At 35.5% G+C, this 25549-nt stretch overlaps 6 protein-coding genes across 10 annotated transcripts; 1 reads left to right on the forward strand and 5 right to left on the reverse strand.

Annotated features, from left to right (window-relative positions):
- Positions 1–481: 481 nt before the first annotated feature.
- On the reverse strand, positions 482–3916 carry LOC9318502. 2 transcript variants are annotated; one of them, XM_021030474.1, is made up of 5 exons: positions 3508–3916; positions 1678–2067; positions 1496–1602; positions 1193–1413; positions 482–1108 (listed from the first exon to the last, which is right to left on the reverse strand). In XM_021030474.1, exons 1-5 carry the CDS (start codon positions 3565–3567, stop codon positions 642–644), a joined length of 1245 nt encoding a protein of 414 aa, XP_020886133.1. In that variant the 5' UTR covers positions 3568–3916; the 3' UTR covers positions 482–641. The 2 variants fall into 2 exon arrangements, with proteins under 2 accessions (XP_020886133.1, XP_020886134.1); XM_021030475.1 differs by having other exon boundaries at positions 2914–3916.
- A 1779-nt stretch (positions 3917–5695) lies between these two features.
- On the reverse strand, positions 5696–6891 carry LOC9318503 (lon protease homolog 1, mitochondrial). The gene is given in 5 exon segments (XM_021030893.1): positions 5696–5932; positions 6075–6141; positions 6240–6409; positions 6750–6774; positions 6776–6891. Coding segments are annotated over 5 exon segments (615 nt in total).
- Positions 6873–11896, reverse strand: LOC9320599 (lon protease homolog 3, mitochondrial). Of its 2 annotated transcripts, XM_021032516.1 has the most exons (19): positions 11845–11896; positions 11352–11668; positions 11111–11176; positions 10803–11015; positions 10655–10720; positions 10499–10540; positions 10269–10391; positions 10081–10179; positions 9903–9968; positions 9801–9828; positions 9440–9611; positions 9202–9326; positions 8974–9104; positions 8797–8901; positions 8580–8693; positions 8265–8432; positions 8077–8178; positions 7324–7986; positions 6873–7225 (listed from the first exon to the last, which is right to left on the reverse strand). In XM_021032516.1, the coding sequence occupies exons 1-19, from the start codon at positions 11858–11860 to the stop codon at positions 7052–7054; spliced, it is 2790 nt and encodes a 929-aa protein (XP_020888175.1). In that variant the 5' UTR covers positions 11861–11896; the 3' UTR covers positions 6873–7051. The 2 variants fall into 2 exon arrangements, with proteins under 2 accessions (XP_020888175.1, XP_020888173.1); XM_021032514.1 differs by lacking the exon at positions 11845–11896 and having other exon boundaries at positions 11352–11803.
- Positions 11897–12209: 313 nt separating this feature from the next.
- LOC9320600 (lon protease homolog 4, chloroplastic/mitochondrial) lies at positions 12210–17731 on the reverse strand. Of its 2 annotated transcripts, none has more exons than XM_021032230.1 (19): positions 17372–17731; positions 16877–16942; positions 16617–16802; positions 16471–16536; positions 16272–16313; positions 16039–16161; positions 15858–15956; positions 15682–15747; positions 15484–15570; positions 15349–15388; positions 14982–15153; positions 14741–14865; positions 14521–14651; positions 14335–14439; positions 14110–14226; positions 13777–13944; positions 13583–13684; positions 12701–13504; positions 12210–12599 (listed from the first exon to the last, which is right to left on the reverse strand). In XM_021032230.1, exons 1-19 carry the CDS (start codon positions 17600–17602, stop codon positions 12426–12428), a joined length of 2904 nt encoding a protein of 967 aa, XP_020887889.1. In that variant the 5' UTR covers positions 17603–17731; the 3' UTR covers positions 12210–12425. The 2 variants fall into 2 exon arrangements, with proteins under 2 accessions (XP_020887889.1, XP_020887890.1); XM_021032231.1 differs by having other exon boundaries at positions 16006–16161.
- Positions 17732–19625: 1894 nt separating this feature from the next.
- On the forward strand, positions 19626–20822 carry LOC9320601 (transcription factor bHLH150). Its single transcript, XM_002882390.2, has one exon. The coding sequence runs from the start codon at positions 19943–19945 to the stop codon at positions 20573–20575; it is 633 nt and encodes a 210-aa protein (XP_002882436.1). The 5' UTR covers positions 19626–19942; the 3' UTR covers positions 20576–20822.
- A 3377-nt stretch (positions 20823–24199) lies between these two features.
- Positions 24200–25347, reverse strand: LOC9318504. 2 transcript variants are annotated; one of them, XM_021032236.1, is made up of 3 exons: positions 25191–25347; positions 24924–25072; positions 24200–24515 (listed from the first exon to the last, which is right to left on the reverse strand). In XM_021032236.1, the coding sequence occupies exons 1-3, from the start codon at positions 25297–25299 to the stop codon at positions 24465–24467; spliced, it is 309 nt and encodes a 102-aa protein (XP_020887895.1). In that variant the 5' UTR covers positions 25300–25347; the 3' UTR covers positions 24200–24464. The 2 variants fall into 2 exon arrangements, with proteins under 2 accessions (XP_020887895.1, XP_020887894.1); XM_021032235.1 differs by having other exon boundaries at positions 24200–24542; positions 25191–25344.
- Between the last annotated feature and the right edge of the window lie 202 nt (positions 25348–25549).

The raw sequence follows: 25549 nt of genomic DNA on the forward strand, positions 1-25549 counted from the left end.
TTCTTGAGCCAGCAAATCTTGAAGATGAAGCAGAGACAAGGAAGACGAAGATTTTGTAAATTGTACCGTTTATATAATATAAAGGAATACAAATGTACACGTCAGCCTCCTTATTAGCCACATCAGCTTTTACTTTATTAAAAATAAATTAATTAAGCTGAGCCTAAAAAAAATAGTCAGCCAGTAAAATCATCGAACAGGTGGTGTCATATACAGTACCTCTGCAAAAGTATTCATGTCAAACGAATTAAGTTTTACTACCTTACTGGCACGAAAAGGTTGGAAATGGTCCATGAGGTATCAATTTTGTCGACGACCATTTACCAACTTTTCGAAAGATTTGGGCAAGAAACTTGCATGATGTTGAACGATATAATTTGGGCAAGAAACTTGCATGATGTTGAACTAGTTTGTGTGTTATATTAACTCTGGTATATTCTAAGTTAGGAAAAAACATGTTTTAGCTCTTCAAGGCACTATGGAGGAAAGAGAGGTCATTAATCTGAAGCTAAAGCCCCGCAGGCTCCAGACACAACTTGAACCAGCCTAATAACAAAATAAACCAAATAGTAGATCCGAAAACAGACTTGACTTGAAACCATACATCACTGATCCATATATCAACAAAACCCTAATAATGTTTACCAATCTTCCTCTGTGTCCATACCAGGAAGCACTTCCCAGTTGCTGCTGCGTATATATGGAATTTTCTGGTCCTTGTACTGTCTCTCCTCTTCTTCAATCAATGTTGCTACATGCGATCCAACCGGAGGATACATTGGGACATTGTTAGTTTGTGTATCTGGTACTGCAGCATATGCTTGGCTCTCAGCTATCTCCCTTATGATTTGCATCTTTCGGATCTCGTCTTGGTTCATCTGATTAATATACTGTGAACCGGTGAAATCCATTTGCATGTTATGATGCTCGTTAACCACCTGAAACGATGGTGTGATAATAGCTTGCATCCGAGGCAACTCATTAGCAGTGTTATAATTCAGACTATTGGCTTGACTATATGAGTTTCTTTGCCATCCACCGTTAGCCCTGAACTGCGGTGCTATGTTAAAGTTTCTGTCTCCCACTCCCACTCCCACGCCACCAATTCCTATCAAAGTAATGGTTTTTTCTTTCTTTTAAATCTCTCACTCAAATAAAAAATGATTAGAGCGTAAGGTCCAAGGTAAAGTACCTTGAGAATAATGATGATGCTGAAGGCCATAGTTGACATTAAAGCTAACTGTCTGGTTGTGGCTGTTGCGAGATGAGTTGTTGTTTTCAAAGCCCATATCGAAAAAAAGAGATTCTTCTACCGGGAAAGGGACGTTATAGAGTTTGGACCAGAAGCTATCAGTCAGAAGCTTCTCCAAGTTCTTTTGCAGAACTCCGGGAGGAAAATGAATTGTATGTCTCCTGTTAAATAGAAAACGTAAGGCTTTGACTCTCTTTCAAAGTTACTCAAAGGAAAAAAATGATCCAAGTTAAAGCAGGAAACCTGCAAGTAGAAGCCTGATTGTCGGTGAAATCATCCAACTGTTTCCATTGAGTGTGTTTTCCTGCCTGTGGATTAGTCTCTATGAAGAATGTTGGACGTTTTCTCAACTGCACATAAACTTTCAAAGGTCATTAACCAAGGCTCATAACTAATTACAAAATGTACATGAGTATGTTTAGTACCTCGATTTTGAGGATCCCAGTTTCATCACGTGTATAAATACGCTCTTCAAAAGATGAGATATCATTCCATTGAATCTCGATCTTTCTCTTCAGCCTTGGCATGTTAGTGTCTGGTTCTCCAAAGAGAAACTCCCATATAAGTTTTTTCTTAGCAAAATAGAATTTCGCCACAATATCATCAGGGTTTATTGCAACAGGGGTCCATGTTCCAATTTCGATCATGGAGATTGGGAAATTCATAGCTTTTAGTTTCTCAGAACTCTTAAGAAAAGTTGAGGTCTTTGAATTCTCTGTTTGTTGATGAGGACATGTGTTGTTTCTATTGAGGTAATTTTCAATTTTATTGATAAGCTCCGGACCCTTTGTTAGAGGCAAGCGTAGACGTGAAACCTGAAAAAACATTGAGAATAAATCATAACTATGCATTCCAAATATTAAAAAATGAAGGAAAACTAACCTGCAATAATTGTATGAAGCAAGACGTCATTGGTATTTTAAGGTAATTATACCCTTTTGTTTTGTAATAAATATAATTTCGGTCCTTTATTAAAAAATAAATTACACAATATACATATTTATATAAACAGGTATCGGCTAGAAATCATAGTAGAGGACGATTCAGAAATAGCATCAATGATTTTATTCAACAAAGATGTAACAAAGCTGTTGAACATATCTGCAACTGACTTGGTTAAATATTATGTAAGTAAATCATATAATTTTAAATACTAATTAATAATTCAATTCAAGTAAAACAACATCAGCTAATTAATTCTATCAAAATTTAATTAATTAAATTCATGAAAATAGGTTCAATACTCCAACAGAAGAAGATATTATAACTTTCCTTTCCGAAAAACTTGTTGGAAAAATATTTGAATTCGATTTGAAAGTCACCTCTTTTAATTTTATCAGTTACAAGTATCGCAGGAGATTCAATAAATATAAAACAGGTGAATATAAACTTAGAAATAATTATTTACATTATTTTATATGCCTTATTTTGTTAAAATAACTAACATTACACATTTTAATTTATATTCAAGGATCAAGATGCCAATAACGATAAGGATGCACAAACACTTAAGATCCCTAAAAAGGAAGATAGGAAAAAGGATGACAACTCCTCAAATACTAATCATCATGAAGAAACAAAATCAAAGACGCAAAGATTACCAAAGAAAAGAGATAACACATCCACTGGAGAAATTCGAACAGTTAAGAGAAAGAGCTTACCAAATAAAAGAGTTATCACATCTAAAGAAGAAATGACTAACAAAGATGAGAACCTTGATGATACCGAAGACGAAACTCCAATAGCCAAAAGGGCACAAAGAAAAACAAAACATATAATCAACGATGATTTTGTTTAGTATTATTTATTAGTATTTTGTTTAAGAACCGAACTCTTTGTTAACGTTTTATACTTGTGACACAATAACTATATAAAATTTAAATTACATTAATATTTTTTTTAACGGTTTACATATATAGTTGCTCTTCTTTTCTTATTCCTTTCATAAATCTCTTTATCACTCTATCCTACATTGAAGAAGAAGATGACGAAGAAAGAAATGTTTTCTTTTTGTGAAATAAATTATAAATTAGATTTAAAACCAAATATATCTAGAGAATATTTTCTAACAACTTAAAACCCTAAAACCCTAATTCTTCTCAGGATCGGGCTTAAACTATCTGAAAAAATTACCAAAGAAAGAACAAAAACAGAGAATGAAACAGAACGAAGAAGAGAATACGAGACAACAGAAAAAAAACACGAGAAGAGTACGATGCAGAAAAACAGAGAGAATTGAGTAAAGTAGACGATACCTCATCAACAAATCTGTTATTATTGCGGCCACCTTGAGATTCTTCTCGTGATCTCTTCATGGAAATACCTATCTATTTTCTCTTTGTTGCTTTAGCTTTTCTTTATCACTGCATATTCAGATTTGCCTCCCTAAAAGAATATATATAGGCACGTTTTTTCTGGGTTACAATTATTTTATTTACGCTGATTCTGTTTAGGGTTTTTAATTGTTTTTATAGGTGCAATTAGGGCCCGTCAAAGTCCAGATAATAAATGGGTAACGTATGATATATCATCTTATCAGGGTATGACATTATTATTTTTAACTAATGTATGGTATTAAATTAACTTTTCGACAATAATAATAAAAATTAGATGAGTTATAAAAAAAATTAGATGTGGTAATCCATATATATTTGCCCATGCGGCTTATCCGAAACCCGTTTTGTAGCCAATTGAGTCATAGTATAATTTTAGGAAAGAAATAAAACATATCATATTTTTCTTTTTCTCATTTTTTTTTTTTTTGTCGCTGATCAAATTAATATTGCAAACTACGAAAGGTAACAGTAGTAACAATTGGAGGAAAAACAGAGCAATAACAGAACATAAATCAAAGCAGAGAAAATTAAAAAAAAAACAGGGGCCGGCAAGGCCAAATTTGCAGAGCCGCTACCTCATCCGCCACGTGCTCTATCTCTCTCATTTTGTTTTTTAAAACTTACATATATTATATTTTCTTTTAAAAGAAAGAACTCAATTAGAGTATATTGTTCCAAGCCATCACCACGCGTGCATCACTTAGATTTCCAACTTTTTTTGTTTACTTTACACTACAAAAGACCATGCAATCATTATAAATTTGATTAATGTGATTGTATAATCAATCTAAAATCACCTTTATAAATATTCGCTTAGGCGGATGACCTCAGAAAATCTGAAATGTGTGATACGACGCAATTTGTCCATTAGGTTCAGATAAACACCAATACGGTGTGCTGTGTGCATCATCAAAGAAAGCTAGTAACATTCAAACGAAACATTTTTTTGTTCTTATAATGGTTTTACTATTAAAAAAATTAGCTTCATTCAGCCCAAATAGAAACAAAAATTACAAAATAATTTTATATATGGTCTGAAGTTCCTAGTGAAATTTATGACCACTACTTCACTAGCTTGAATAGTTTATCTACACATTTTCGATTGGTTATCCACTCATGAGTCTAAAAATAAAGCGAAAGATCGACTCCACCATCAACGTCAGCCTGTCACATCTTTTGGCTTGTTAGGCATTTCACACACTTTGATGGGGTTGGTACAACTTTATAATACACACACACACTCTCTCTTATTTTTACCATATAACACTCAAATTCGCACGTGATTTTCGCTTATGTCTATGATACAAGTACATATATGGATGAGGCAAGCATAGAGCATGTGTGTGCCTCAAATCTTTGTAGGGTACGGTTTATATTGCCTTTTTCTTATGGCTTTCCATTTATGGAATATTAAATAATTGTGACTCTTTCCATCTTATAGGCTATGTATGATTCATGCATCTCTAGATTCTCTACCGTACCACAAGATATGTGATATCTATATCCTTTTGATATATACTCGTGTATGATATATACGTTCAAAACGAATTAAAAATTGCAACTACTAATATATATAAGGTGAAGAATTTGGAATTTGATTGATTTTAAGATGGCGTGATGAGGCTTTTGTGATCGTTATAAGATTTTGTGCTAATGATGGATTTCGATATAAAGTACTCGAAAGATCTATAACCAAACAAAAGTAATCTAAAGATGTAAATCTTGATGCTCCAATTAAGTTGGTTTTTTCTCCATTTTATGTCACATCTTCAAGATTTCACAAAACCCTTGGTAAAGCGAAACAATGAAGGTCGATTTATCCACTTAATTTAAGAAGAAAAAAAAAGAAAAAAAAAAGGAAGTAATTTTAACATTTTGTTTTGACTTCAAACTTCAGAATTCAGATTCATCAAGTCATTTTAATAAATATCCGATAATGTTTTTTAAAAAACGTATTTTCGACATATATAGTTCAGACTTCAGAATAATTTAAGGCATTTATTTCATTGATTGCGTCATCATCGATTTGTAAACATGATAACGATAATGTGAAATATAGGTGAAAAGAGGGTTTTCAGTTTGTGATTTTATAATCTATATATACTACTTAAATAAATCCAACGAAAATACGTTTTGTGATTTCTCTGTTCCCACACTTAATTTTTAGACATTGCACCATCTTTCCCAGTGTGGCATAGTAAAATGTTCGAGGAATCCCCTTAATGTTAGCAGCCGTACATAGCCCTCCAACAGAGAATTGAAAGAAATTGCGGTGAAGAGAACGTGCAATAGAACGAGCAATGCTAGTCTTACCAACCCCGGGAGGACCCGCTAGACAAATTATCTTCCCTGAGTAACACAATATATATACGAAATAAAGGACATGATTTTTCTATATAAAATTAAGAAACAATATATAGAGACCAACCTTGAGGAGTGCCTCTAAGTTTTTCAACAGCAATGTGTTCTATTATTCTTTCTTTTACATTAGATAAGCCATAATGATCCTCGTCAAGAATCTTTTCTGCACTCATGACATCACAATTCTCACCACTGCAAACAAAATTAATCAAATTTTACAAATAATTTCCATAATGCTACTTTTTCAAGTACATGAGCATAATATATGAATTGAATCAAATCAGCAAAACCTGTAATTTCCCCAGGGAAATACGGTCAACCACTCAAGGTAGTTACTGGCGATAGTAAAGTCGTTACCGGTCTTAAACACCTCCAATTTCGTAAGCTCTTCATCAATAACTTGCAATACACGTTTTGGGATTTTTAGCTTATTAGGCTCAATCCTTTCCCTAAACTTTTGCTGCAGAGAGAAGTATTGTTTATAGATATCTTACGATCAAGATATAAACTTAATTCAAGATACACTTACGATGGTACTTACCACAACAAGATTTATCATCTTTTTAATCGAATCCAAGCTCCTGCAAAAATTGGATTACTTGAAGATTGTTGTCAAACAAAACAATATAGACCTATAGAATGTTTTATGTCTGTTCTTGCATTGATCAACATACGTCTACTTACTATTTTCATGGAAGAGAGTTCCTAGTCTACATACGAGAAAAAAGAAAATTGCCAAATTTTAATTTAAAATGTACATATTTAGCAGTAAGAAGACAGTTGTGTTTTTTGTAAATAACGAAGATTTGGAGGGTAGCTGAAGGTACACGATGGATGATGGAAGATCTTGGAGTTAGATTGAAGGAGTTTGTTATGACAACAAAACGTTTCATCATTAGGGTTTTGATTTCTGTACTCAGAGAAAGAGAGAGAAATTACCATAATTAGTAGAAACGTATTACAAAATCCATGGCTCATGTTACATTTCTTCTTGTGGTAAGAAGAGTTAGAAGAAGAAGGTCAGCCTAAGAACTAAGAATCGATGATAAAATGAAAACAACAACAGAGGAAGATCCCAAGTGAGAATCTTCTCAAATTTATTCTAATGGTCATAATTGAATGCTAGATCGAATATTTTCTCATATTCATCCACGAAGTGAACATCAAGCCCTTCTTTCATGTTTTCCGCAAGCTCCTCAAAGTCTCTCCGATTTGCTTCCGGAAATATTATTGTTTTGATCTGACTCCGTCTTGCAGCTATAGTCTTCTCCTTAACCTGAGCGAGAGAGAGATTTTGTGTATTAAAATGAACTCAATCCAAGAAATCATTAACTCCAAAGCTAAAACAGAGTAATTGTAGTGTGTGTTACTTACGCCACCAATTGGAAGAATTCTACCAGTTAGAGTGACTTCTCCGGTCATTGCAAGATCCTTCCTTACAAACTTCTTCATGGCAAGTGATAGGAACGAAGTGATCATGGTGCAGCCTGCACTTGGACCGTCTTTTGGTGTGGCTCCTTCAGGAACATGTAAATGAAGCTTGGAATTCGCAAAAAAGAGGTTCTCCGGTTCTTTCTCAAACATTATTCTTCTAGCGACTGTGTGAGCGATCTCTGCGCTTTCTTTCATCACATCCCCAAGCTGACCCGTTATATGAAGACCACCTTTTCCCTCTCCTTCTTCTACAAAGGTTGTCTCTATGTACAACGTTGAGCCACCCATGGATGTCCAAGCTAGACCCATCACAACCCCAACAGGTGTCTGTTCATAGATCTTCTCTTCCTGGAATACTGGTTTGCCTACATAATCTGCAAGGTTTGATTCATCAATCATAACCTTTTTAAACGTTTTAGCTACCACTCCGCTCTGCTTAGTCTTTGATTCTGTTGAATCCCCAGTTGCTGATTCGAGTATCTTCATAATATCAGCCACTTTCATTCCCTTAACCTCCGAATCGGTCTTGGCCAAAGATTTAGTATCTTTAGTGTCAGTAACATAAAAAGAAACTGCTCCTTGGCGTACTAGTTCAAGAGCAACCTGCCAAGAAGGTCACAAATGATTTTAGATTCTGTTGATTCTAGTAAATAGTTTGAGATACAAGAAACATGCGACTTTGTAGCAACTTACCTTACGGTAAATCTTCTCAATCTGCTTTTGGAGATTTCTAACTCCTGCTTCTCTGCAGTAATTTTCTATCAAGGAAAGAAGAGCTGCATCACTCAAATCAACCTGAACATGGCATCTCTCGTAAGCTAAAAACAGCAAATGGCATCAGAAATAACAGAAGAATGAGGATCAATGGTTGCGAGTGAGACCTGTTCAGGCTTAATGCCACAATCTCTGCATGTCTTTTTCACCAAATAGTCTCTAGCAATATGCATTTTCTCATCAGTAACATACCCAGAAAGATCAATCACCTCCATTCTGTCTAGCAGAGGACCCGGAATCATTTCTATCACATTTGCAGTGCATACAAATAAAACCTGCAATAAATTAGTTTAGACCTTACGCCAAACACAAAACTGCATATTATGAATATCAATACACAGAGTTTTCCTTAACCTTGATGGATCAAATAGAATGAAAAATGCAAAGAGTAGAAAAAACCGTCATGGCAAAAGAGTAAAAACCTTTGATAAGTCAATAGTAACATTGAGAAAGTGGTCTAGAAAATTTGCATTCTGCTCTGGATCCATAACCTCCAACAACGCGCTGGCTGGGTCGCCAGTGTGGCACCTATCAAGCTGCCAAGGAACAGCAGACAAATTATTGCAAAAGCGTAACTGGAGCTAATATGTTTGAATAGAAAACCCAAAAAGCCAATTCAAATACTAAAAAGCTAGCTACCTTATCAATCTCATCGATCAGAATAAGAGGATTTTCTGTTCCCACACTCTTTAGACATTGCACCATCTTTCCAGGCATGGCACCAACATATGTTTGACAATGACCCTAAATAGTGTTTAAGAGAATATATGATTATATATAAATATTTGAATTATAGTTTTGCCATGTATAGTATACCTTTATCTCCCCAACATCAGATAGTCCTCCAACAGCGAACCGGAAGAACTTGCGGTCAAGAGCACGTGCAATTGAACGCCCAATGCTAGTTTTACCTACTCCAGGTGGGCCAGATAGACAAATGATTTTCCCTGTTGACACATTTTACAAATTCTCACCTTCAGAACTTATAAATGAGGACATAAGGTTCTAGCAAAGAAGACTGAATTAGAAAGGCAAAGATACGACCTTGTGAAGTGCCTCTAAGTCTTCCCACAGCAATAAACTCTAATATTCTTTCTTTTACATCAGATAATCCGTAATGATCCTCGTCAAGAATCTTCTTTGCCCGTAGGACATCAAAATTCTCATAACTGCAAACCAAATTAATATGATTATAAATGAGACTTCTCAATCAGTGCACAAGAAAATTATCTAAAATGGTGTTATAACTCTCCTCAAGACATGGGCATGAAGCATGACAAACCTGAAATTTCCCCAAGGCAGTACGGTCAACCAATCAAGGTAGTTATAGGTCAAATCGAAGTCGCTATAATTGTCTTCTAACATCTCCAGCTTTGAAAACTCTTCTTCCATGACTTTTAATACATGTTTTGGAATGTTTTCTTTATTAGTATCAATCCTTACCCTTATCTTTGCTGCAGAAAAGAAGAAAAGAACAGGCTTTATAAGCATCAAGTTGTTTTCCAGTCATCGACGTACAACTCTTGGAACTATAACAAGTTACTAATTTAGGCGTCATGAATTCACAAAGGTGCAATCTGAAAATTTGAATCTCACTGGACAATCTGAAAATATTCCTATAGTAGTGGACTAGTAGTACTAACCAGAAAGTGAAGATCCGTCATCTGTCTCCTGCAATGGGACACTTAATTAATACACTTAATATATATAAAAGAATTATTTACAAAAATGAAGGAATGACGTACTTTAATCTTGTTAATTTCTGCTTGTTTTTTCACCAATTCCAACGTCAACTCTAGACGTTTATGAACCTGGATCGAAGAAACCAACATGAGAAGCTGACTAAGAATGGAATATCATCCTGTTTGAGGTGATTTCAGCATTAAAACGTAACAGTAATAGACTAATCGTTAAACTGCTTACATCCAGTTCTATAAGAACCCCCTGATTTTGATGTTTGTTAGCGCCAGAGATCCCGGCTCCAAAATCAGCTAAATGTTGATAACTGAAGTCACCTATATCCTTCAGAAATTCAAAAGAAATCTATTTAGATACTGAAATGTTGGCATATTTTGCACTCGCAAGCAGTGTCAAATATGAAGCAAACATGCCTGGGTATATGTCTGAACTTGATCTCTCCAGAGTGAATTTATCTTTAAGACATCCCTAAGCATCGAGATAACTTCAACGTAGCTTGCCTTGATGACAGCATTGTCCTTGTCATATGGCTTATCCTGCATATAACAAACGTGTCAAGGGTCAAGGGTTATAGATTCCAGAATTTCATAAGGAAATAGAAACCACATTTCATAAAAGGAAAGTCTTAAAAACAGAAACAAACCTTTAAATGGTAAACGTTGACGGTTAGAGGATCTTCACTCACCTGTAGAAAAACAAAACATGGTTTTCTCAATGAGAGAACCATAACTTGATAAAACAGAAGACACATATCCTTTTAGTAGAGAGATAATCGAAGCCTGTTTCTCCATTAACATACCATCTCTTTTATTCGAAGTCGTCTGCGACCAACAAGGATGACTTGCTCACCTTGGATACTTGAAATCTGAAAAATTGGCAATGGTTTAAGTCTTTTCAGATAGAGATACAAAAGGAAAAGACAGTGCTAACGTGCAGAAAGAGGGTACCTGAGCAAGAGTGCCCACTTGGTAAATACGGTTAAGCAACTCTTTTCTTCTTTTCTTTTTTGGTTTCCCTTTGCCTTTAAACTTGTGGACAACATTATTTGTTTCAGAGCAAGAAGATGAATCAGTAGAAGCGCCATCCTTCAAAAGGAAAGCCCCAACATATGGAGATTGTTGTCTTGTGCTCTCTTGTAAAGCTGCAAGAACTTTAGGATCCTAGACAAATAAAAGCTCATACAGGTCAGAGAACACAAGATAACAAAATCCATTCTTTCACTAAGATTACGAGTAGCTAAGTTTCACTAACATACCTTGACATAGATTGGCATGTAAAAGCCAGGAATAAGAGGCTTGTGAGGCAATGGCAATGCTATAACCTGAAATTAAACAAGAGCAAGGTTTGATCACATAGCTCAGAACAAGAATTTTTCAACTTCCCAATCGCTAAATCATACTGAAACTTTTGCCAATGGAATTAATCGAGTCCTACATTATCTTCAAAATAAACTTTAAAAAAAAAAAAAGTGAATTTTGAATAAAATTTGTACAAACCGTTAGACAATCGTCGAGGGTAGGGTTAGTTGAGACAATCGGTGAAGAAGATAAGAGATCGAGACCGTCACTGCGATGGGAGAAAGAAACACGATGACCCCAACTCCGGGTCCATCCGGTTAGCTGAGTCGGTGCCCTGAAGAGTAGACTCTGAACCGGGATGGATCCGACCCGAATAGCCGGAGGAGTCACATGACGGGCACCGTAGAAAACGCGAGAATTTAGGTTTAAGCTTTGCCGCCTAAGATGCAATAAACCGTCGTACGAAGGTAGACGACGAAGATGAACAAGACTCGTGTCAAATCCGTTCTTAAACCCTTCCAAAAATAGTAAAATTGATGTCATTAAAATATTTATTAACTTAAAAAATTACTCCCAAAATTTTCTGGTCCACTTCTCTGTTAATCATTGTTGATTGACAAAACAAATTAAGTAAAACAAAAAAGCATCTTTGTGTTTATAATCACACAAGAGGATTAGCTGCTATAAATACCTTCGTTTATCATCATTATTATAGTCGACAAGTCTTACGAGATTTGCATATAATAATTTCTGTGTTGTATTTTTGAGTTTTATTCTACAGACAAGTAGCTGTATTTATATGCGAAGAGATTTACTTAAGAATTTCTATATTATCCTATATAAAACAGGAAAATAAACAAATATTAAATTTTTTGAAAAAATGTTTTTTGTAACCTGTAAATAAGAAAATTCTGAAGGGTAGCTGAATTACTAATTAGTAGAAAATAAAGAATTTGGACTTGTCTTTTTTGTTCTGGATAATGGAAGATTTTGGAGTTTAGATTTGTCTAATATTATCAGCTTTATGGATTTCGGTACATAAATCTTTTTTAAAAAAGGTCCAAAGTGTCTCTTTCTTCGAATGTTTACATTTCAAAGATTCACAGAAGCCAGTTATAAAGTAAAGAAAAGAGGAGTTTAGATTTTACAACAAAACCTGAAATCCAACCGCATATATATAAATTACACTAGTTAACAGAAAGAACATAATACATAATTAATAATGGTGAAATCAACCAAGAAGAGATATAGAAAATCAGCCTAAAGACTTCTCTAATGGTCATAGCCAAAGGCTAGCTCGAAAATCTGCTCATATTCATTCACGAAATGAACTTCGAGCCCTTCTTTCACGTTTTCCGCCAGCTCATCAAAATCTCGCCGGTTAGCCTCCGGGAATATTATCACCTTCACTTGACTCCGTTTTGCAGCTATTGTCTTCTCTTTCACCTGACAAAGAGATAGAGAGAGAGATATATATTTTGTGTATTAGTACAAGAAAGTGGTAACTAAAAAGCTAAAACAGAGTAATTGTGTTTTGTTTTACTTACGCCGCCAATTGCAAGAATTCTACCCGTCAAAGTGACTTCTCCGGTCATTGCAAGATCCTTCCTTACTGGCTTCTTCGAGGCAAGTGATAGCAATGAAGTTATCATGGTGCAGCCTGCGCTTGGACCGTCTTTTGGAGTGGCTCCTGCAGGTACATGTAAATGAAGCTTGGAATTCGCAAAGAACTTGTTCTCCGGTTTTTTCTCCAGCATTATTCTTCTGGCGACTGTGTGAGCAATCTCTGCGCTTTCTTTCATCACATCCCCAAGCCGACCCGTTATATGAAGACCACCTTTGCCTTCTCCTTCTTCTACAAAGGTTGTCTCTATGTACAATGTTGAGCCCCCCATGGATGTCCAAGCTAGACCCATTACAACCCCGACTGGTGTCTGTTTGTATATTTTCTCTGCCTGGAATACTGGCTTGCCTATATAATCTGAAAGGTTTGATTCATCAATCATAAACTTTTCAGCTACCTCTCCGCTCTGCTCAGTCGTTGATTCTGTTAAATCCCCAGTTGCCAAATCATCTGTCAACACAGTGGATCCTTCTGAAAGGTTCGATTCATCAATCATTAACTTTTCAACCGTTTCATCTACCTCTCCGCTCTGCTCAGTCTTTGATTCTTTTGTGTCACCAGTTGCCAACTCATCTGTCAACACGGTGGATCCGTCTGCAGAGGTCTCTGGGGATTCCAAATCAGTCTTGGCCAAAGATTTAGTATCTCCATTGTCAGTAGTAACATCATCAGAAATTGCAGGCACTTCGGCTGATGCTGCCCCTTTGCGCACAAGTTTAAGAGCAATCTGTAAGAAAATCAATCATTTCAGATCTTTGGGGTCCGAGCAAGAAGTTTGGAATGGTCAGTGAACTTGTAAACTTACCTTACGAAAAACCTTCTCTATCTGCTTCTGGAGATTTCTAACTCCTGCTTCTCTGCAGTAATTTTCTATCAAGGAAAGAAGAGCTGCATCGCTCACATCAACCTGGGAAGAGTACAAACAACTTGAGCAAAATCTTTTATGTTTGTTCAAACAATAATAAAATAAAGAAAACAGCTAATGGTTGTGAATGAGACCTGTTCAGGCTTAATGCCACAATCTCTGCGTGCAGTTTTCACCAAATAGTCTCTAGCAATATGCATTTTCTCATCAGTAATGTACCCTGAGAGAGTAATCACCTCCATTCTGTCTAGCAGGGGACTCGGAATGGTATCTGTCACGTTTGCTGTGCATACAAATAAAACCTGCAATAAATTTGATTAGACCTAAGTTTGAAAACAAACTTCCTATTATGAAACCAATACGTAGATCGGGTCAATGGATTCCAGTTTTTCTTCAATTTGGTGGATCCAAAGAAAGAAAATTGCAAATGAAAAAATGTAAAGAGAAGAAAAAATGGCCATGAAAACCTTGGATAAGTCAATAGTAACATTGAGATAGTGGTCTAGAAAGTTTGCATTTTGCTCTGGATCCAAAAGCTCCAACATTGCACTGGCTGGGTCGCCATCGTGGCACCTAACTCCAAGCTGCCAAGGAACCATAGACAATTATTGCAAAGAAAGCTTTAACAAAGAAACGAAACTATTACATTTTGAATATACAAACTCCAAAACAAATACTAAAAGGCTAGCTACCTTATCAATCTCATCGATCAGAACAAGAGGATTTTCTGTTCCCACATTCTTTAGACATTGCACCATCTTTCCAGGCATGGCACCAATATATGTTCGACGATGCCCCTAAACAATGTATAAGATAATAGATTGTTATTTATAAATATCTCATCAACAAATTTGAATTTTAGTTTTGTCATGTTTTACCTTAATCTCAGCAACATCGGATAGTCCTCCAACAGAGAACCGGAAGAACTTGCGGTCAAGAGCACGTGCAATGGAACGCCCAATGCTAGTTTTACCTACTCCAGGTGGGCCAGAGAGACAAATGATCTTCCCTGTTGACACATTTTACAAATTTTCACCTTCAGAACTTATAAAATAATGAGGACAAAAGAAGATTGAACTGGAAAGGCAAAGATACGACCTTGTGAAGTGCCTCTAAGTCTTCCCACAGCAATAAACTCTAGTATTCTTTCTTTTACATCAGATAATCCGTAATGATCCTCGTCAAGAATCTTTTCTGCCCGTAGGACATCAAAATTCTCATCACTGCAAACCAAATTAATATGATAGTAAATGAGACTTCTCAATCAGTGCACAAAAAAATCAATTACAAATGCTGCTATAACTCTCTTCAAGACATAAGAATGAAGCTAATGGCAAACCTGAATTTTCCCCAAGGCAGCACGGTCAACCAATCAAGGTAGTTATAGGTCACATCGTATTCGCTGGAACTGGTTTCTAACAGCTGCAGTTTTTTAAGCTCTTCTTCTATGACTTTTAGTACATGTTCTGGAATCTTGTCTTTAATAGGGTCAACCCTCCCCCTAAACTTTTCTGCGGAAAAAAACAGACTTTAGCTTCAGTTGTTTTACACTCATTGATGCACAGCTCTCGGAACTCAAACTATAAATAATTTGGCGTCATGAGTTCACAATGGTGCAATCTCAAAGTTTGAATCTCTCTAAATAATATCAAATAAAAACAATAGAATAGAAAATAATCCTGTAGTAGTAGACTAGTAGTACTAACCAGAAAGTGCAGATTTGTTGTCTGTCTCCACGCCAAGCTCCTGCATTGGTACATTTAATAGTGATCAACGAACAATACTATACATCAGACACACCCATAAAATAGCAGCTGTAAATTTAGAGGCGAACTGAAAACCTTTTTTATAGCATTGATCTGCTCCTTTAGTATGATACGACGTCTGTCGCCACTAAATTTTTCTTCAACAGCTTTTGCTATGGATTCCTAAACACGAATTTAAAGAGATGAGGATTCAGTCTATATAAAATAATCATTCACAAAAATCTAGTAGCACGAGTCAGCTGGAAAGTGGGGAAAAGTGAAGGCATGAAGTACTTGAATCTTGTTAATTTCAACTTCTTTTTTCACCAATTCCAGCGTCAACTCCAGACGTTTATGAACCTGGATCGAAGAAAAACTATGAGAAGCTGTCTAAGAATGGAATATTATCCTGTTTGAGGTAATGTCAGCATCAAAGCGTGACAGTAATAGACTAATAGCTAATTACTTACATCCAGTTCTTCAAGAACCCCCTGATTTTGATGTTTGTTAGCGCCAGAGATCCCGGCTCCAAAATCGGCTAACCTTGGATAATTGAATTCACCTATATGCTATTCAAGATAAATTTACTAAGATACTGATATTCTGAAATATTTGTACTCGCAAGCTGTGCCAGATATGAAGAGAACATGCCTGGGTATATGTCCGAACTTGATCTCTCCAGAGTGAAGTTGTCTTTAAAACATCCCTAAGTGTCGACATAACTTGAAAGTATGTTGCCTTGATGACATCATCGTCCTTGTCATATGGCTTATCCTGCAAAGAAACACGTGACAAGGGTTATAGATTTCAGCATTTCAAAAGGAAACAGAAACCTGCTCCCATGCTTGTATCATATAAGGAAAGGCTTGAAAACAGAAACACACCTTTAGATGGTCAACTTTGACGGTTAGAGGATCTTCACTCACCTGAACAGAAACAAAGCACATGGTTTTCACACTGAGAGAACCATTACTTGATAAGCAGAAGACACATGTGGAAGGTATACACACAGCTTCTGAACTTTAAAGTCTTTAATTTTCATGAACTTTGAGCCTTTAAAAAGATATATTTCCATTAACTTACCATCTCTGTTATTCGAAGTCGTCTGCGGCCAATGAGGATGACTTGCTCACCTTGGATACTTGAAATCTGGAAAACTAGCAATGGTTATCTCTTTCAGACAAAGAGAAGGGAAAACACAGTGCTAACGTGCGGCAAGAGACTAGTACCTTAGCAAGTGTGCCAACTTCATGAATCCGGTTAAGCAACTCTTTTCCTTTCAACTTCTCTAGAATATTCTCTGTTTCAGAGCTAGAAGATGAGTCAGTTGACGCGTCATCCTTGAAAAGGAAAGCCCCCGCATATAAAGCTTGTTGTCTTCTGCTCTCTTGTAAAGCTGCAAGAACTTTAGGATCCTACACAAAAAAAAACTCTAACAGGTCAGATAAACGCAAGCTGAGACAGCAAAAAGGGATATTGGATTACATACCTTGACATAGATTGGCATGTAAAAGCCAGGAATAAGAGGCTTGTGAGGCAATGGCAATGCTATAACCTGCAATAAAACAACATAAAGCTCAATGGAAACAATCGTACCAAACAAAGCTCGAGGACATGGTTTTGCTATAAAAGGTTCTAGCTTTGCCTGACTATGAACCTAGGAATCATCCATCCAAATTTGCGTTTATAAGAAGATCAATATATACCATAAACACACTAAATGTCTTCAAAATTTACTAATTTCCCAACCAATGCTATAAAGGTTCTAGCTTTAACTTTCCAATCGCTAGAACCATAAAGAAAAGTTTGCCAATTGAACTGATTTCTCCATGATCTAAGAAAAATCAAAGAATATGAAGTTAAATGCAGCTCAGTTGGTTCTTGAAATCCTACATTCCCCATCATCATAAAATTCCCCATGGGTCGGAAAGAAAAAAAAAATACAAAAGAAAAAAAGTGAACTTTGAATAAAATTTGTACAAACCGTTAGACAATCGTCGAGGTGAGGTTTAGTTGAGACAGTCGTCGTTGCTGAGGATTTCGCGTCGGAATCCAACTCGGAGGAAAAAGCACGACGACCCAATTCGTAGGAAGTCCGGTTCCATCCGGTTAGCAGAGTCAGTTGCTTAAACAATAGACTCTTAACCGGGGTAGACCGGAATCGAATAGCCGGAGTCACGTGATGGGAAGCGGTCGGAGTGAGAAGCTTCAGCATGACGGGAGAGGAAGATCTTGGAGTAGCAAATTTGGGAATTTAGGGTTAAGCTTAGCCTAATAGGCAAGAAACCGTACGAAAGTGAAGAACGTAGACGATGACTGGTGTCAAAAGCCCTTCATAAACCCCTTCCCAAGAATTATTAGGAAAACGTATTTATGGGAAAAGGACATATTCCACTGCCTCAAACGATGTCGTTTCATTGCAGTAGTAACTTGTCTAAAACCAAACCGGGACCGGTTTGAAAAAAATTCCTCTCGTTAGCTTAAATTTTGGGCCGAAGTAATAAACTTTATCTTGGTCCTGGGCTTTTATTATTAAATTTATCTTTCTTCTTTAGAATTTTCGAGGAATTTGTTTATGGTTACAGTGAAATTGAACCGGTTTGATACAACAAATTGAGCAAATGTTTTGATGTCAAAACAAAAAAAAAGATTAAGCAAATGTTCTAAGTCTGGTTCTAAGTTCTAACCAGACAAATACTTTCCATTGACATGGAAGAGACTTAACGATAGATTAAGCATCCCCTGCTCTGTGGATTATGCAATGTACGGCTCCGTTTAATAATTCATAAGTTTTTTTTTATAACATATATCAATGTTTTTGACAGAAAATTTAGAAAGATTTGTCTTTAAGAAAGAAAAAAAAAAGATGGAAAAAAATTTAAGTGCACACATACCTAATATTTTCTTTAGCAAACAAATCATTGTCAACATTATTAGTATTATTGTCCTGAATTGGGATAACAAAAATAATCAATGAGGATAACAACTAATCATTTGATTTGGGAATAATAAACAAACAGAAAAGGAAAATAAATTAAGAAGAGGATATCAAAGCGTGTCTGACGCCAGGAGGCAAATCTCTCTGTCATGACTCACGTTTATTGCTTAAAACCCCACATTTACATTGTTTTTCTTTGCTAATTAGATACTTTTCTTTCTTAATTTCCTACTATATAACAGCAGCTTCAATTAAAATACTACATATGTTTGTATAAATATTCTTAGTTTTTTGCATAAAAATTATTTTGTTTTGTAATAGTTTGTCTTATTTTTTTTGTATTCTTACTAGCCTAAACAAATACTACGAAACATGCGTTTCAATGTAACATTTTATGAACTCGAGAGTTTCCCCAACCCACTCGCTATATATTAAGTAACTCTGACGGATACATGTTAGATTAGTTAATTCTTGACATGGTATAAAAATATAAATTTTAAGGAAAACATGAATTGACATGGTATATAAATAGGGGCTTTCCATTTAGAAACATTAATATATGTTATAAAAAAAAACATAAACTAAATCAAATTAAATTAAATTATTATTTCCAATTAAACCAAAACCCAATTCCATGCTTTTCGAAAAACATAAACTAAATCAAATTATTATTTTCCAAAAAAGAAGAAAAGTATAAAGAACATGTTATATGTTTCACAAAACACCAAATACTGAAAATCTATTTTTGAAAAAATAGAGCGATTGTGAGCTAAAAAATGTGGATGATAAATAGCCACAACAACACTAAGCCTAAGGTGTGAAGGTCGTGGAATAAAACACCATCACATGCATCTTCTCTTTTTCCTATTTTTTTGTTCCTTCTTTAAAAACTCATTAGGTTTTTTGTTTCTTTATGTTAAATTTTGTTTGATAGCTATTTGTTCGATCTATTGGTTATATTGCCACCAATCATTGCCCTCCACATTATTACATCAAACTCCTCCATTCCATCGCCAATTTTGTTCTTTTCACAATTAAAACTCTACAAATCAAATAAATCCACGTCATAACACAAATTTAGTAATTTACACCGCTCACCATCATAAATAGGTATGTAAAAAGTTTCAAGTTAAGTCTATGTGTAAAATATCTGCTAAAATATCAATTTAAATATCTAATTTTGCAACGAAGATAGATATTTTTGTTCGACGGCGAAAGAAGAAAAGATATTTTAGTTCGTTTTAATTTTCCAATCTAAAAAATGCATTAAAATTAAACTGATTTATTTTTTCATTCACAGGGTCACTCATAATTGGCCAATGTGAATTTAGATGTACATTATTAAAGAAAAGAAATCTAAATTGTGGTATTCAATTCGAAAAAGACAAGAAAAATAAATAAAATATAGAAAATAATAGGTTTAAGAATGGCCTCTCCAATCTCCCCCAAATGTTTATATATAGAGAATTAGAGACCCCCTCCAATTACTTTAAATTATTATCAAAATAAGAAAGAGCTCGACATTGTTTTCAAACTCTAAAAATCATTTTTCTTGGAAAATTTCCAAGAGAACAAGAAACAGAACGTTCTTTAAGTGGTTCTACAAAAGTCTTGTGAATGTCTTCTGAACAAGGAAATGGATCGAATTCTTCCACGTCGCCGGAGGTAGAAGGGACTAAAACAATCCCTTTTCGCCGGAGAATGCAAAGAGCACAAAGAGTGTTGGCTCCAAAGCTGATGGAGGCTCTCCGTCGATCAAGGATAAGCTCGGAAGAAGCTCCGGCGATCCATCTTAGTCGTAGATGGAGAGCCACAACGGCGCAGAAGGTATATTCCTTAAAGCTCTACGATGCTCTTCAGCGATCGCGGCGCAGCGCAACAGTCCGGGACACGGCCGACAAAGTCCTTGCGACGACGGCTCGGGGTGTAACTCGGTGGAGCCGAGCCATATTGGTGAGTCGATTCGGGACGAGTCTGAGGCGGCGCAGGAATACAAAACCGGCGTGGGCAATGGCAGCGGCGGTCAGGGGAAGCGGTGGGAGGAGGAGGAGGAAGGTGTCGGCGGTGGGAAGTCGGGTCCGGGTTTTGGGTGGGTTGGTGCCGGGTTGCCGGAGAACGGCCTTACCGGAGCTTTTGGATGAGACAGCAGATTACATAGCGGCGTTGGAAATGCAAGTCCGAGCCATGACAGCTCTATCAAAGATTCTGTCTGAGTTTCAGCCGTCTACTAAACTCGGCTCGGCTTTATAGCCGAGTGCATAAGCCGATGGTGTGTAAAATTTGTTTCAATTAATTCTTTTACGATTTTATCGTGGGAATGTTTTCTTGTCTTTAATGATTTGTTTGCCCTGAAAAAAAAAATGTCAAAATCATCACGAGTTGGACGAAAATACTATGTTTTTTTTAAGCTTGTAATAGGATGTTTTGGTGGTCGTTTCACAAGTTTGAATTGTAAATATTTTCTAAGAAAATGAAATTTCTAGAAGAAAAAAATGAATATAATAAGTGTTCAAAATATTTACTAGAGGCATAATTCCAGAAATTAACTTTTAAATCCAACCATTTGTCTTTAGTCCATACAGTGGCGGATCCAGAAATTAATTTTATCCGGGGCAATAATATTAAATAAAAAAAACTCTAATTTTATTAACATAAATGAATCTTCTAAGTAAGTTAAAGCATTTGATTAATTTTTTCAAGTTAACAAAAGTGATTTAAAGTTATTTTATCATTGAAATATGAGCTTACTTACAAAGAAAACAAAAATAAAATTAGGATTTGTATTGTGTTTGAATTATATAGACTTTAAAAAATAATATTACACAACACAAAACTTTTGTATAAGAAGAAAACAGAATAATTGGGGGCATTAAACAAGTACTCCCTCCGTATTTTAATAAGTGTCGTTTTAGAATTTTTATTTTTTTGAATTGGACGTCGTTTTCAAATTTCTATGCAAAATTTATTACTTTTTAATGTTTTATGACGTCATAAAACATTAAAAAGTAAGAAATTTTGCATAGAAATTTGAAAACGACATCTAATTTTTTTAAAAAGAAAATCCTAAAACGACACTTATCAAAATACGGAGGGAGTATTTAATAGGGGCATAATTAAAAATTCCTGTAAATTACACCAACTTTAAAAAATTTACCCGTGTCAAGTGCTCCCCTTAATCGTAACGTACGTCCGCCCATGAGTCCACATATGTGCTGATGCTCATGACAACTTTGAACTTTGAAATCCGTAAGTAAAAAATTTCCCTCGAAATTTTGAATTTGAAAAAAAAAAAAATTGAGATGAAAAGTTCGATATTCCTCAAGAATCTAGGTTCGACCAGTTAAATATCAACATTAGAGAATATTTATAAAAAAATCAAGAGCTCATTTATTTTCGCTCTAAATGTGTATCTAAATTATAGGTCCGTTGCATCGGATATTAAAATCAATTGTTCATTCACCTAACACAATTTCAAAAGCTATATTTAAGAAAATTTAATTTCGATATTTATAAGCTATATGCCAAAAAAAAAAAGAAATTGAAAATAATATTAATAAAAGTATAAATATAGACGAGGAGGCATGTGCATGACGACCCTACGGTCCGACTCTTTTGCTCAAAGTGCGTCGCATGTGAGAGATCTCTTTATCTGAATTTAGTTTCTTCCCGAACAGTTTTTTAAAAAATTTCTTTAATTTGTAAGAAAATTATATTCATAAAAAAGGATAATAGGTTAAAACGACTTTCGTGTGTCCTTCATTTTAACCAACTTTGTGAAACAAAATGAGTGCATATATCATACTTTGTCCTCACAAAAATGGATCAGGATGATCTTTTGTTATAAGCTAAATTCGTACATGATGAATAATATTTAGGCGAAAGCCAACCAGTTTAGTTTGGATTATGGTTCGTTAATTACTAAAATAAATCTGAACGTGGTTATTTAGCTGATTGGAGAACATTTTTGAAGTTCTAAGGATATGAATTTAAGTTGAATGTTTGTTAATTAGCTTTTGAAGAAATGATTCACGTTTTGCCAAGTTAATTACCAGTCAATTATCAACAAAAGAAAAGTCAATTATCAACAAAATAAAACACATAACCTAAGATATTTAGAGTACGTAATAACCTGTGAATGTTATTACGTACTCTATATATAGAGTAATCCATTGTCTTTCTCCTCTATTTTAGAGGAAACTCTATTTTAGAGTAATCCATTGCAACAAAATCTCCTCTAAAATAGAGTTCTTCTAAAATATAGGAAAATATAGAGAAGACCATTGGAGATGCTCTAACAACATTAGGACATTATTCAATTAGTAGGTAATCTACGTCCAAATAACGAGGACACGGCCGACGTTATTGGTTGGAGCAAAAATTCAATATAGGCAACCAAATGTGGCTGTCAAGTGGTATCCATTTCGTTTTTATGCAAAACATTTAAAAATCATTTTTAAGTGACAAAAAATACGGCTTTATATAGCTAGATTTCAAAATTATTTTCGATAAATATATCATGATATATATAAAATCTAATATACGATCTCCAACAACAATCCATTGTATTAGTCTTTTGGGACAATAAAAGGAGATAAAAACTATCGAGAATCTAAGTAATGCTAGATTAACATGTTAGAAAAGACAGTAAAAATACTATCGATAATTTCACGGATTACAAAAACAAATGAAAGAGAGGAAAGATTTGCCATTAAAGAGGTGACACGTTTGGAGAGTAAAGCCTCAAGAAAAAAAAAGAGATGACAACGAAAATGGATGGAGACGTGAGAGAGAAGGTGGCATAATAATTGGTGTCAAGTGTGAGATGTCTTCTTTGATTCCTTCAAGGCTCAAGGACCACCCACCACCACTTTCTCACTTCCTCCTCCTCTTCTTTTTTATAATTATCCTCGTGCTTCCATAATCTTCTACTACATAGGGATTAGTCAGTTTGGAATCCGAAATGCTACTATACATATTTTCGTGAATCTCAAGCCTCCGCTGAAAATGCAATACCAAAGACCAAAGTAGTTGCGTCTTATTTCGGTATGGTTCAACATTATTCAGCTCTTTTTTTTTCCTCCAAATAAGAGTTAATTTTGTGGATAGATATTCATCTAGTGCACATACAACAAAATGAAACGAAGACAAATTGATGAACAAAACAAAAAAGTGATGGTTCCACAATGCAACATGATAGGACTCGACCGAAAAACTTGGGACTTTCGGATTTGGCCAAAAACACTTGAGATATTTTTTTTATGGTACAAAAAAGAAAAACTGCTTTCATTTTTTTTCAATTTTATTGTTGATCATCGGATTTTTTACCCTTACGAAACATCTTTACTTGTGGCTAATTTGATAACTAGAAAACTAAACAAAATCCTTGAATTTATGCCATTTTTGGGATCCGTTTGTAGTAAGAACTATCATATATAATTACCAAAAATGGCCCCTACGTTATGGAGGAGTAGTCATTTTCTTATAGCATCGGCAAATTAGTAAGTGTCATTCTCAGAGCTGCTGTTTAAACACGTTGACCCGAAAGAATTGACCCATCAGAGCTTTAGGCCACGATCTGATATTTGTCTCTTTGTTTACCATTGGACCCCAGACGCAGCCGACCAATCCGGTTACGGCTTTTGCCTTTTGGGTTTTAAGTCTCACGGTTTTTCAACCAACAAGACAAGATATCAACCTTTCTACAGTCAAAATTGTTGACTGATCAAGTTCTCTAATCCAATGGTCACATATCTTATATAGAGCTAAAGGTCCATGACTTTGGTGGGGAAACTTTTTCACATGTTGATGACTTTGTTGTGCCTTCAAAATCTAAAATTTTAGTGTTCATGAGTGATCGCGTTTACTAAGTTAACATAATTAAATAGTGAGGAGGCTTATTAGAAGCCCCTTTCATATATATATAAAGAAAAGTTACTACGCCTATAGGTTCCTCAAGGTAAATTAAAGCACACTTACTACACTTTCAATAGGTTTGTTAAGTAACTTGCGTAAACATAAAAAACCAACATTACTTCTACAGTCTATATTGTCCAATACTGAAATGGTTTGACAATGACCATTTAAGTACTACAGCTTATTCCAGCAGTCGAGAGACTCACAGTTCAACATAGAGACTTGATCAGGACTTAATAGCGTCAGCTCTAGGTTTCCATAGCCCCAACCTGTATTTCTGGCCATAGTTGAGTATAAGTTTCCTCTGCAAACCAAGATTCAGAAGTATGGAATCCATAAGGTAGTAAAATAGGAGACTTGAATAACTGAGCCAACAGAAGATATACAAGTAAAAGGCGGTCTTGTTCTTGTTCCATAAAACTATCAATGTTTATGTGCCGGAACAATGTATATGGAAACATTTCATGCTTTTTGGATCAGGAAAACAAGCTAAAGTTGGATGATGAAAATAAGAATATAGATATATCTGAATCAGTGTCTTTCGCCCATCATCCCTTCAAAGTTGAAGAGCTTGAATCATTTACCCATGAACCAATCCAATATAATGGACTATCTAACCCCCTAAGAATAAAACTATGGTTTTTAACGAAAATGGCCGAAGCAACAGTTGGACTTGGTAACTTACATGTTTGCAAGGAATGCCAAGCTTCTTGAGTCTGAGGGTACGCGTCACAAGCAGCTTATGAAGGTCACCAATCTCAGTTTCAATTTTGGCAATGTGAGTCTCAGCTCCTCTGCCAATCCCGCCTAGAAACTCTGGAATCCCAACCTTCACTGCAATACCATATTATACAAGAATCAAACCTTGAACCAGATTTGGATTCCAAATCACTACTAAGTTCTCCTTATATAATCAAAGCAATCCAATCCTAAGCAAATCGAAACCAAGTACCGAAATAAGTAGCTGGTTTGGAGTAGAATCTGGGGAGGCCAAGAGTCGAACTCGAGTGCGTTGTCCCTAGAGCTGCTCTCGCGCTCTGAATCAGTCGTGTCCACGCCATCGCCGGAGCCAAAACCTGGGTTTCGGCCGTTTGGGTTTCGCTTAAGGGGGCTTCTTACTACGACGTCGTTCTCAATTATTAGATTTCTGAATGGGCCTAGCCCATTACATTTTTGAGAAAACAACTTCTGTTTTTTTTTTTACGCCCGCAAAGTTCCTGTGTGGGATTCAGTTGTGTGTTGAAGCGGATGAAGTGGAGGAAGCATATGAGACGATCTCCAAGACAAGTATTATGGTGTCAAATTCCTTAT

Source organism: Arabidopsis lyrata (assembly GCF_000004255.2).
Source record: "Arabidopsis lyrata subsp. lyrata unplaced genomic scaffold ARALYscaffold_3, whole genome shotgun sequence".
In the NCBI taxonomy this organism is placed as follows: Eukaryota; Viridiplantae; Streptophyta; class Magnoliopsida; order Brassicales; family Brassicaceae; genus Arabidopsis; species Arabidopsis lyrata.